Source organism: Capricornis sumatraensis, chromosome 2, assembly GCF_032405125.1.
Source record: "Capricornis sumatraensis isolate serow.1 chromosome 2, serow.2, whole genome shotgun sequence".
In the NCBI taxonomy this organism is placed as follows: Eukaryota; Metazoa; Chordata; class Mammalia; order Artiodactyla; family Bovidae; genus Capricornis; species Capricornis sumatraensis.
In genome coordinates this window covers 42950221-42964017 of record NC_091070.1, presented here as the reverse complement: position 1 = coordinate 42964017, position 13797 = coordinate 42950221, and the positions used below count along the sequence as shown (strand labels likewise).

Genomic DNA, 13797 nt, shown 5'->3' with positions numbered 1-13797 from the left:
GCCTAAAAGCAAACTGCTATCTAACAGGACAAATGCACACACAACCAAGAACACTACCCTGAGAACAGAAAAAATTTAAAATTTTACCAAAGCAATTTTAAACAAAAAATTTCACATACATACATGAGACAGACACCTCTTCATTCTTGCCTCGTGGGGGTGGTGTAACTTTAGCATTTGTTGTATACTGTGGATAACAAAGGAGCCAGTTTTCATAGCCTCCTTCTAAAACCAAAGGTTCATTGCACAGGACAGCTTTACTTTCCCACTATAAAATAAGGAAATAGTATGTTTAATAATATGGCAGCAGTCTCTTGACAGCTAAAAACACAACAAACCTGAATATTAAACTGTTCTTAAAAGATCCATTTCTTGTAAATGATTATAAAAAAAAGAGACAGCTGAATTCAAAATTCAGCATTTAATGAAACAAATGGATAGATCAGGTTTTTAAAGTCACACAAGTAATCCATGATCTTAGAAGAAAAATAGGAACACAACATACGATAAAAATATAACCTCATCATCCAGAAATAACATTTTAGTTTATTCTTACTGTTTTCTATATATACTTTTCATTTTTTAATAAAATAATGAAACTTATGCTGCTTTTCTTTAATACGATCATCTATTATCCATAAAGAGCTATATCATCATCTGTAATGACCAGATAATATTCTGTTTTATACAGACACCTACATACACACACACACCAAAAATGAATCAACAATTACTGATTATAATAACTGTTTCAACAATTATTATTTTTCCTATTTAATTATAAAAAATGCTGAGATAAATACTAAAGATCCTATGCTAAGTCACTTCAGTCGTGTCCGATTCTGCGACCCCATACACGGCAGCCCACCAGGCTCCCCCATCCCTGGGATTCTCCAGGCAGGAACACGAGTCAGTTGCCATTTCCTTCTCCAATAAAGATCCTATACACATACCTAATTGACTCCATTAGGAAAAGTTCCCAGAAGTAGAGAGGGTAGGCCAAGAACATTTTAAGGCTTTTAATACATATTGCTCATCTTTGAAATGAACTTTAAAAAATATGTTTGTGTATTTCTGTACAATAATTTCCTAAAACCGTTGGCTTAAAAGATGCCATCAAACTGCCCTTCAAAAGACAATGTCAGTTTACACATTTACCATCAGTGTATAAGAATGCCCATTGTAAGTCTTTATAATTTTTACCAAACTGGTGGACATAAAATGAGTTCTATTAGCATTTATATGTGAAGTTTAACATCTTTTAATACATTTATTAACCCTTTATAGTCTATGGCTTACCTTAATCTCATCTTTCACCCATTTTTCTACAGACTGCTATTTTTCTTAGTAAACAGTGAATGTACTCTGAGTATTAAGGAAAATAGGTTTTCGTCTTGTTACAAATATTTTCCCTGACTTTTTATTTGTGGTATTTTCAGTACAGTCAAATATATGAGCCTCTTTGGTTCGGGATCAAGGTAATAAAAACATTTATCATGGCTTTTCCTGGTAGTTCATTGTTTCAATCAACATATTTATGTCTTTTACCCATTTGGAATCTAGTGTGGTCTAAGAAATAAGGCAGAGATCCTCTTTCTTTTACTTTACTGGCTAGCCAGCTCTCCTCAAACCAGTTATTTCAATCCATCTTTTCCTCACTGATCTGTTATGTCATCTTTATCATACACTAAACTTTACAGGTACCTTAGGCTTACCTTTATGAAACTGTCACTTTTTTACTGAGAAGTAGGTGAATACTGGCAGTTTCATATATCAGCCTATACCTGGCTATATTCTGCGATTTCCTGCTTTGAAGCATGATTGTTTCAAGGCTTTTAAGACTGCTCTCCTGGAAGACAATGTTCCATCAACTGACCCTCCTACCAGCACACTGAGTTTTATTCTTACCACATGCTTACCAGCATTTAGTGCTATTTAATAATTTAACATATTAAACCAAGTATTACTTTTATCCTTGTTAATCTGATCACGACAGTGACATTAACTGTTTGAATTTGCATTTCTGATTACTAGTCATGTTGATGTTTTTATTTTTGTCACTTTCATATCTTCTGTTTATGTCTATCTGTTTCTACTACTTACTTCAACATTTTATCTTAAGTAATCTTCTTATTTATTTGCAAAAACTCTGCAGATTTTAGGTGTTCTAAATCAGTGCCATATCTGTTACAAATATTTTTACCTTCTGCCTTCAAATCATTTTTTCACACTTAAGTTTTTATTTTATTGTTGTATCGGTCTTTTTTCCTTAATGATTTCTTCCTTTATGTTTCATAACAAAAACAGCATTTTCCAAATAATTTACATTTCTGGAAGTTCTAATTATCCTACTATTAAGATAATTTTAATATTATTCGGTTATTCAAAACTAGTCTTCTAAATCTGAATTTTTTAAAAGTCTACAACCAAAGCATGATGGATCTTCATGTCCTTAAGATAATCAACTAGTCAACATACCTTTCTAACAACCAGAGAAGGCTTGCAATTACAGTAAACTAACAAGGAAACTTGCTAACCTTGAAAAGTGCATCTTTCAGACTCCGTAGAGTTGTCCCAAGTTGTAAATCTTTTGCAGAACTAAACCAGTCAAGAAGGACCACATAATCCACAGTCCCCCTCTTCTTCCATGTGTCTTTAGAATCATCTGGGAGGTTTGCTTCAATCCAACTAGCAGTGACTCTGAAATGTATTAACATTTGTATTGGGGCAAAAGTAGACAAGAGGTCCTAATATATTGTTATAAGACACCAAGTTTTGTTCCACAGTCTTTATCATACCATAGCAAACGTTTCTTCTTTTTTTTTGGCCATGTCATGGGGCTTCTGGGATTTTAATTCCCCAACCAGGGACTGAACCCAGAGCCCTTGGCAATAAAAGCAGAGTCCTAACCACTGGACCGCCAGGGAACTCCTCATATCATAGCAAAGTTTCCTTTCTAAGGTCAGACTATATGTTAAGAATAGCCTAAAATGTTTAACACCTTCACTAATGCATAATATTAAAACATATTTTAGTAATTATTAGAGGCTGAAAGAAACAGACTCATTTGACCCTTAATATTAAAAAAAGAAGTAGGGGGCAAAAAATGAAAACATAGGAACTCATCTGACTACATCTCAGTCAAATAAAAATAATGGGGGACAGGGGGTAACACTTTTATATTTCAGTTCTCTTATACCTATACAGATAATTAATAAGTAACCAAATAACAAAATGCTTATTTAACAAACACATACAGCATTTACCATGTGCCAGGTACTATTCTAAATGTTTTATTCTCATTGACTCTCACTAGATCCTCACTATACTCCTATAAAATAGGCATTATTATCCTTATAGATGGGGAAACTGAGGCACAAAGGGGTTAATATCCAAGGTTACAGTTGCCGCTAGCTCACATGTACACTCTTAACTGTTTTGCTGTGCTGCCTGCTACATCATCACCTGTGAATAATACCAAGTGTACACTAAAGCATGTTCTTCACTTCCTACTTCGCTCACACAAAAGCTTAAATTCTTACCTAAAGAGCCCCAGTGCATGGCTCCTACCTCAAATCCTATTACCTGAACATCCTTATCACTGCTTAACTAATTTATTCCCCTCAACTCCATTGCACCCTTGGCACTGCCTTGTGATTCCTGGTTTATGCAGGCATGCTCCTGCCTAAGCACCTCTGCTCCTACTGTCCCCTCTGTCTGGAACTCTCTTCCCTCAGGTAAGCGCATCACTCATTTCTCTTATCTCAAGGTTAGCTGAGGGATAGCTTCTCCATGAAACCTTCATGGATTAAAATGTTTAATACTCAGCCCAACATACACACTGAACACAGTCATCTCCATAGCGCTTATCAGTGGCAGATGTACATTTTAAGGTTTACTGTCTGTCTCACCTATCCTGTTAAAATAGAAGTTCCACGAAGCAAAGATTTCTGTCTGTTCAGTGATTTAGCCCCAGCTCTTAGAACCACAGTCACTCAGCCCATCATGAGTGCTCAGTAAATATCTGCTGAAATGATGGAATGAATAATACAGATTTGCACCTCCAGGTAAGGAACTCCACATTATTCCTAGCAAAGCACCTAGGCATTTCAGTATTTAACTGGTGATGCTGGCAAACTGGGCAGAAACTTGTATTCTAAGTAAAACTAAATGGTTTAGATAATTTAAGAGAAAAAAATCCTGTTCCTATATTATAATGTTGGTTACCATATTTTCTAGGAAATAAGGGGAAAAAAAGAAATACAAAATACTGTTTTATAGTTAAATCCCATTTGATATACAAAGATTAGAGATTAAAAGGATGCTTGGTCAACAAAGGAGGAGGAAAACTGAAACATGATATTCGTAAGGACAATTTCTGACTCTAAGGATATATTTGCCTAAATACACTTTGTCTAAAAACTCACTAGTATTCTTCAGAACTCTAGTTTAGAAAACAATAAAATCAGTCAGTACTCCTCAAACTTCAGTCTTTCACATACCCCCTTCACAAGCTGCTACAACTCTGCTCTCCTTTGTCTACTGTGTAATGTTTTAACTATTTAATTGAAAGTGAACCTTTACTTGAATTGTTTTTAACAGGAAAGTGTATGTTCCTATATGCATGAAAAAACAGCATCACGTCCAATAAATAAAGGATAATCCTAAAAGTAAATAAAACAGATCAGTGAATTATGCTATGTTCACATAATAGATCACCTAATAGCAATAAGGATAAACAAATTACAACCGCACACAATAATATACATGACTCACAAACATAAGGTCAAGTATAAGAAGCCAGACATTAAAGACTTTAGATTGTACAATTCCATTTATATAAACTACAAAAACAAATCTGTTGGTGCTTCCCTTGGGTGGATGGGGGATATGGGTAGCCACAGATAGGTAGCATAAGGGGGGCCTCCTAGAATGATGGTAATGTTCTGTTTCTTGGTCCAGACACTAGCTAAATGGATGCATTCAGTTTTTGAAAACTGACTGGGCTAAGGATATTGTTACCTGTAGAGAACTCTGAGGCCTGCTCTCTGGCAAGAAGGGGATATTAACAAATACTAAAAAGGAAAGCTAGCACCAAACTGAAACATCTTTTAACTAATTCAGAAGGACTGAAACAGAAATTAAAAGGTAATCATTTTCTTAGTATGCAATTCATTGATCTTCAGTCTTGAATCGAAACTCACCTTGAGTTTCACATTAGTCAAATTCTCGCATTTTGGGAAACAGTTAAACTCAACAAAAGCCACCAGCATTCTGTTAGTATAGGTAAGACCATTGACGATTAATCATAACTCTGTCTTTTAAAATCCTAGAAAAAATATCCATACCTACTTGATTAGACTATGCACTCTAATCTCATTTTTTTCCTTTTTTAAAACTTCTTATTTAAAAAAATTTTTTCTTCCCCCCACCCCGTTTGTCTTTCTTTCTAATCTCGTTTTTAAATAGCATATTTGCAAAGCACTCTATTCTTCAGGTTGAGCAATTATAAGCCTCCGCAATGTGCTAGAAACTGCACAAATTTTATTACCTAACTTTAAAAATGTTTCTTTTTAAGATTCCTTAAGTTATACCATAGATTTTAACTAATCCAGTACCATAAACTAAGACCTAGATAAGTTATATAATTTTTATAACACTCATAGTAATGAAAATAGCCACGGAACTGGAGTTTTAGCTCTGTCACTATTATAATAATAGTTTCTAATATACAGTATATTCATACAAGTAACTTTAAATTCTTTTACAGGTTAAAGGCTTTTAAAATAGAAAGAGATTAGTAGGTCCTTACTAGTGCCAGGCACTGTGCTAAATGTATGTTTATGTAAAATCTGTCATTTAAACTTCTCAAACCTTCTCAGATAGGTTCTATTATTATCCCAGTTTCACAGATAGAAACATGGGCTTAGAGAGGTTAGATTACTAGCTAGAAGTAATGAGGCTAATAAGTGACAGAATTACACAGTCTGAACACAGCCTGATTTTATAACCCATATTTTTTTCTGAATCACTTAGCTAACCTGCTACTTCTTCAAGAAAGTATTTATGTACTCTCTTACCACAGGTAATAGTATGGGGAACTTAAAAATAGAAAACAATTCAACTAGTTTATGATTTTAGTCAGTTTTGTAGATATGATTCACAAGCTCAAAAATAAAAAACAGGAGCAATTACTCAACAAACACCTGGGTAAAGAAGACATACAAAAGCAGTTTCATTCCTCTTCCAATAAGGCTCCAAATGCCACAGGCAGGAAAAAATAGCCAAACCGGGATGTCTTTTACACTACCCTACAGAAAGGGTAAGGTGTGCCACTGAGGAACAAAGAATGAAAAGGACCACAGGGAAAGAAAAGACTGCCACTTTTAGCATGGATGCTAAGCTGCAACATTTACTACTGTCCACAGTTTACCATTTTATGTAAATATACAATGACTCACCCTGGACTGATGGCTTCTTCAGGAACACTGAGAGAATCTGAAATATGGGAATCCAGATAATCCTGCATTCTCCGTGCATCCATTATAATCAAGCTGATGTTTTTATCCATCATCATTGTGTATAGCTCCTTCGCTGTGATTGCTCCTTGGAATTGATAGAGACAATATAAGTGACAAGAAGCACCCAGTTCCACGTGCTATCATATCACTGACCACACGGCAAGCATAGTTTTTCCTGGAAGTGTCATATACTTGCTGTCCCATCACATTATTTATTACCTTTTAAACTAACTTTATACACAATTTGCTTTTGGCATTTATCAAGAAACTTAGTTCAAAGCTTTGTTTATAAAGACTTAAATACCAAAACTTGCTGGTGATATTACAACTATATCTGGTGCTGGCTCTGTTGCTGTATAAAATACTAATATGTGTCTCATGAAAATATTCTAGTTTAAAAAATTAAGTCATTTGAGAAATGTCAACCAGAAAAAAAAATTATGGATCAAAAGTTCTTGAAAGGTTCTAAATTTTTTACAAGTCTCCTTGGGGTCTTTTGGGGGCTATCTGAAAACCTTGTAGATTTCCTAGAATAATAAGCCAAAAGTTTGTTATCTGTGTCCCACATCTGGGGTTGGTTAACCACGGTCACCTGTTTTCACTGGAACACAGTTACACTCATTTGTTTACATATTGTCTATAGCTGCTTTCATGCAAGGACCACAGGGCTCCTCAAGCATAAAATATTTAATATTGAGCCCTTTAAAATTTAGCCAAAATAAATAATCCCTATGTTGCTATTTTCCTTCCAGGTTCTACCACCTGAAGTGAAGATTAAAAAGTACTACCAGGAGGCTTAAATATGTACAGAACTATTTCATCTGTGGGAAGAACATAGTCACACTACCTCCAAAGCTAAAATTCCCAGTTGCTAATAACCATCTTACTTCCTTTTCTAACCACCAAGATCACTTTGACATCAAAACAGTCTAAAGAGTGAAAACAAACCACCAAGAAGGGTTAAATCTAAGCAGGGTGAGATACAAAAGAACATATGGATAAAAACTAATCTTAGAATGAACTGGTAACAGCTTTCAGGAAGGTACCTCACTACACTCAGTTTTACTCTTTTAACTGTTGTATGGCAATATTTTAAATAGATAATTTTAGTGTTACAAACAATCACTGTTGAAGCTAAATCTTTTCTGAGAGAGGAAAACTTAGGTAACTGCCTAAGTCTTATTGTTTAGGTCACACCCTTGTTCCTGGCACGTCAACACCACCTATGGATAACATCCAAATTACTGGTTCAGAATTTTTTTGAGGGGAATGAAAAAGGCTTCGAATAATTAAGTCTACCACTCAGAGTCATAAGTACTAACAGTTACTTATATGACATTTACTGTGTTCTAAGAGTATCACATGTATTAACTCAATCACTCCTTACAATAACCCTAAGAAATAGATGCAATTATTATCCCCATTGTATGGGCCAGGGGGGACTGAAGTAGAAAGGCGAAGTAATAAGCTCAAAGTGAAACTCAGAAGAGTGTACTCAAACCTGAGAAGTCTGACTTCTGAGACTCCAGGCTCTTAACCACTATGCTAAGGTACATCTTGGGGAAAAAAAAATGACAAGTACCAACTGTAATTCTGATGTTTTCAAATGTATATTACCAAAAATATTCCCTATGATATCTAAGTATAGACTATAGTGCATTTTCAGTACTATTGTAGAAGTTAGGAAAAATGATAGAAACTCACATATAGATGAAATGAAATGCTAAGATCTCACTGTGTAAAATCTGAGATCAAAAGATCTCAATAATAACCTAAAAACTCTTTCTTTCTGAACACACTTACCTTTCTCTGTAGTCTCATTTTTTTCACTCTTTTCACCATTTATCTATTTCATAGGGGAAGAAAAGTTTAAACTTTAATAGAAACAAAAATTTTTACAGAAAGAAAAAGTCCAACTTTAATACTTTGAAACTGAAAGCCTTCTAGGAAATGCAATGTGCAGGTACTGGCATTTTATAAAAAAACAGATGAACAGTAATGGCATTATCAGACTACTCTGACAACAGCTAAAACAACTAGTAAGATCACATTCATACATCATTTCCTCAAAATTTTCTCCCGTTAAAGGTGAAATATAATCTCAAAGCACAAATTATTAGAGAAATTTAGTCTTTAACTTAACAAGACAGCACTTCTTATTGTGAAATAAAAATTCCATTCCCTTCAGCATCCTCCAGTATAGACTTAAGGGATAATGAATTAATACAAAATTTTATAAATTTGTATTTCCTAACCAAGATAAAATGGGATAATTCTCTAAGGCAGTAGCCCCGAACCTTTTTGGCACCAGGGACTGGTTTCATGGAAGACAATTTTTCCATGGACCAAGGTGGGGGTATGGATGGTTTCAGGATGATTCAAGTGCATTACATTTATTGTATATTTCATTTCTATTATTATGTCAGCTTCCACTCAGATCATCAGGCATTAGATCCCAGAGGCTGTGGACCCCTGCTCTAAAGTACTAACTTATTTTGCAGATGGGAAAACTAAGGACCCACAAAAATTTATAGATCTATTTCTGCATCACTAAAAGTAAAAAAAGAAATGTGTATTATGTGCCTCCTAATATGATATAACATAAAGTACACAGTATCACCTATAAAGCATTCTTGTCAAAAAAAAAAAATACCGAACCTGAATCTAACTGAGCTCTTAGGTTGAACTTCCAGCCTACAGGAAATACAGGAGACAGAGGAACAAGTTAAGTGACACAAGGAGGAAGTAATCAGATAAATCCAGAATGTGGTTCATTTTATAGAACTGATCTAGTATTAAAAAGCCAAATGCAAGAAATGAAAAATGAGGAGACTCAAGTACAAGATGCTATAGAGACTTAAGACACATTGCAACCAAAAGACAATGCGTGGACCTTGTTTGGATACTGATTCAAACCAATCAACTCTAAAAAATCATTATGAGACAAGTGGGTAAGTATAAATATAGACTGGGCTTTAATTTATATCAGGGAGTTATTGTTAATTTTGTGAGGTAGGAAAACAGCACGGTAGTTATTAAGAAAAAGGTTCCTTTCTTTGAGATGCATACTAAAATATTTAGCCTGATATGTCATCCAGAATTTGATTGAAGAAAGAGGAGGTGCAGATAAAAACCATAGCAAACATTAGTTGATTATTGAAGCTGTGTTAACAGAATTTAATTGTATTCTCTTTTCAATATAAAATGGGTAAACAAAAGTAAAGAAAGATAGCCTTGCTGTTGGAAAGCAGCAAAATCTAAGTTTAAAAGTTCCTTTCATATAATTCTTGGGAATCTTGACTTTTTTTTACTAGCCATTTGACCTATAAATGAATATGTCTCTACAGCAGTACTATTTATCTTACATTATGAGTTCCTAAAATCAAAAGATTGGATTTCTTCACTTCTTTTTACATGGTACCTAGCCCACTATCAGAAACAATTCAACTACTACTACTTAATGCAATCAGTGATAACCCACATACAAATGATAGGTGAAAGCTACAAAATGCTTAGGAAAAATTAAATTAGAAATTTTACATGAATTTCAAATGTGCTTAAGGAATTATATTTTACAAAGAATAGCTTCTGAGGAGGTTAAAGGCAGGGAGTTATAGTGATAACTGGTAGGTATCACTAACAGTTTCTGGCAAACAAATGATACAGCTGAAAAAACTACAGGTAATCGTTGAACAAAATGGAACCAGAAGAAGACAAAGAGGAAGGGGAAACTGGGACAGAGAAAAAAAGAAAAAGTAAAAGGGAAAAAATAAGAACAGAAAAAAGGTTTCATACCAAAGAAACAGTGTACCAAATCTTTCCCTAATGTAAATTACATTTATTAAAAAGGAAAGACCTTAAAGATCATCTATTTTAGACCTTCATTGGCCAACCTAAGTCCTAAAACAGTTAAGCAAGACTGGATATGGGACCCGAACTCAGATATACTGAATCACAGTTCAAATGCCCTTTCCACAACTCTAGTAAAGTCTACAATGACTGCTAAAACCTAATAATATACACAACATATTTCTGTAGAAGCATCAAAAAAAAAATCTGGAATCAACTAAAGCTAAAATTAATTAATTCAATTTCTAGTGAAAACACATTAAATATTATCCTTATTGTTTAAAAAGAAAAGACATAGTGGTATTTCAATTCTTCTTAAGCAAATCATCTGACAAAAAAACCAGTCTTTCTAGCTCACAGAATAAACCTGAAATACCTTTTGAGTTTTGTCTTTGGCATCCAGTACATTTTCCAAAGAACTTTTATCTGATGTGCTATCATCCTCTCTTTCTGCTTCCTGCTTTTTCTGTTTCTGCAGCTGCTCTTTCTCCTGTCTGTCCTTTTCTTCAAGTTTTTTCCGAACTTCAGCTTCTTCATATCTAGTTGAAAAAAGAAGTCAAGATGTCTTTTATTGGCATAATGGTGGAAAGTAAAACATATCCATTTCCCCACTTTCAGATATTTTATGGCTGTATTCTTTCAACTGAAATTCAATTCTGCCAGTGTTGTTACAAATCACAAATCTGCCGTCTGTAGATTTATTTCAAATTGCTCAAAAAGCTTGAAAAGATACTCTATGCTCTCAAGTTGAAGTTGTTTAATATTCTTTTTGCTCTTTGCCTCTCACTAATTTCAATCCTTTGAAGATTCAAATATGCTGCAGTTTCCTTTTCAAAGGATTTACAGTCCTAAAATCTTAAAACTAACTATGAAGCCTTATTATACAATACTTCAAAATACAAAAGTACAGACAATAAATAAGTGAAAGAACCTAAAGTCCCAAAGATAGAGGAATAAAGAACATGATTATTGCTATTAGTAGTGTGATTAGGGAAATCTAGGCAATCCAAGAGTAAACAATAATGGGTAATCCCAAAATTAGAAGAAACTCTAACTCTACTTGGTTGATTAACTGGCTAAAGGATAAAGGGAATAGTGATTCTAAATGATATCATCCACCTTAACATATTTCAACCCCAAGATTAGCAATTCTGGAAAGGACCAAGGGAACACATTAGTTGGAAAAGATAATGTCTAAGTAAAGGCTATGATGTATATAAGTATCCCTGCTTTTCCAAAGTTTTCTTTATGCCACTTCACTTTTACAAAAGACTTACATGAGTACCTGTTTTTACTAACTGAAACAAATCTGAAGATGATTTTCACTTATAGAAAAAAGGTGAAAAATGAAAAACAAGTGCTTAGCAGTTGTTTTCAGCAAGCTATTATAGAAGTAGTGTACACTCTGGGCAGAGCTGGCACTGCCAAGCTCCTTCCCCAGGAGCTACACTAGCATCTCAGCACCAAACTGTTATAGCTTTGCACTGTGTCTGTGAGCATCTGTGCTATACCTCGATTATTTGTTTTGTGCATCTGGTAACAAGATGTCTCCTGAGGTATTGCTTCTTTGCCCTCTGCCATTTCAGCTTAGGTATGGTTTCACAGAACACTTTACTTTCAGATAGCAAGGGAAAACCTGTCTAACTATAATAGGTTGGTGCTATTAATTAATCTAAGTATTGAAAATCCATTGAGAAAAAACTGAATTAAAAATAGTTCTCTTTTAATTTTGTTATTTAAAGAGTAACTAATGACTAAAAACTGAAACATATGGTGTTACAACATGTCACTGCAACATGAAGCATGTGAAAAAATTGTTCTTCTGAAGAATCCTGTCAGAAACTTAGAAAAAAATGGACTTGAGTTATAATCTAATACACCAATGCTTATCTTAACAATGTATCAGTCTTAACATTTAAAATTTTCAGTAAAGAATATTAATGGTAACACATGAGTAAGACTTTTTCCCCAGGAACTGGAATTTATATGCATGGTCATATATAAATGAACAAATTCTAAACATTATTTTTACCTTCTAAATATTCGTTTTTCTACAGATTTCATAATAGTGTCCATACCTGAGTTTAAGGCTTTCAGAGAGTCTCTCAGCTTCTTCAATAGCTTTTTTGATGTTTGCAGGTCCAAGTATAGAATGAAAGTAGTCCTAAAATTATATGAAAACCATTTTATACTGTTAGTGCTAGCTACTGTACATAGCACTAATGCTAGAAACACAAAATCATGCTGTGTATATAAACAAAAGTTTAGATAAAAATATTATGACTGAATAAAATCCTTTTTAAAACTTTAAACCTACATTAGTACATGACTTCTCCAGTTGTTTCAAAAATATTTCTTCATATCAATAGTATGCTTAAAAGTAAGTAATTTATAACACACCTTTAAGGAGTGTAAATACTATTCTCATTGCTTATGAATAAGTGCCAAAAAGCAAACTACTTATTTTAGAAACAATATATATTTTCCAACTGTTACTTAGTTTTTTTAGTCTCAGAAGCAGTAAAGCAAATTCTATACCAATCTACAGCATAGTGTTTTTCTTATTTTAAACTGAGATGTTTCCTTCTGCTGCTGCTGCTGCTGCTGCTAAGCTGCTTCAGTCATATCCGACTTTGTGCGACCCCATAGACGGCAGCCCCCAGGCTCCCCCAGCCCTGGGATTCTCCAGGCAAGAACACTGGAGTAGGTTGCCATTTCCTTCTCCAATGCATGAAAGTGAAAAGTGAAAGTGAAGTCACTCAGTCGTGTCTGACTCTTAGCGACCCCATGGACTGTAGCCCACCAGGCTCCTCCATCCATGGGATTTTCCAGGCAAGAGTACTGGAGTGAGCTGCCATTGCCTTCTCCGATGTTTCCTTCTACCTGTATTTTTTACCTACCTACCTCCCAACTGGAGGTAAATCACTTTAGACATAAAACAAGTTTTACACTTGAGGAAACCATAACAAAAAATCAAATGCCAGGAAATAAATCATCAACAATATAATCTACGTATCTACGTTAGAACACACACACACAGGTTTAGTACATAAATTATTAACAAGCATAATGATGTTTAAAAAAAAAAAATCACTTCCCTAAGGGGATGTTCACTGGATCTTGCAATCAGAGATATTTTCAAATCATGGTTGTTTGACATGACAGTAGTAGAGTGAGACTCAACCAACTAAGTAATGGACCTAATTTGCCACAGCTTATTACTATGACTTTGCAAACAGAGCCTACTACCATAATTCATCACAAATGATATTGTACCCAAAGTTATGGAAGAGCTGATAGGATAAATTTGTTGATAACAACTATCATATGTCTATCTAGCCTAAAAGCAGATTGTATTTTAGTTGATTTTATTCTTCTAGATTAAATAAATAAAATGGCATTCACTATGTAATTTTAATAAAAGGAT

At 34.2% G+C, this 13797-nt stretch overlaps 1 protein-coding gene across 1 annotated transcript in view; it reads right to left on the bottom strand.

Annotated features, from left to right (window-relative positions):
• USP8 (ubiquitin specific peptidase 8) overlaps positions 1 to 13797 on the bottom strand; it is a 50398-nt gene that overhangs the window by 16014 nt on the left and 20587 nt on the right. Inside the window, exons 3-7 of the mRNA XM_068963803.1 lie at positions 10747 to 10909; positions 8325 to 8367; positions 6462 to 6606; positions 2538 to 2700; positions 124 to 268 (exon numbers count right to left, since the gene is read on the bottom strand). Coding sequence (XP_068819904.1) covers positions 124 to 268; positions 2538 to 2700; positions 6462 to 6606; positions 8325 to 8367; positions 10747 to 10909 — 659 coding nt within the window. The remainder of the gene's footprint in view (positions 1 to 123; positions 269 to 2537; positions 2701 to 6461; positions 6607 to 8324; positions 8368 to 10746; positions 10910 to 13797) is intronic.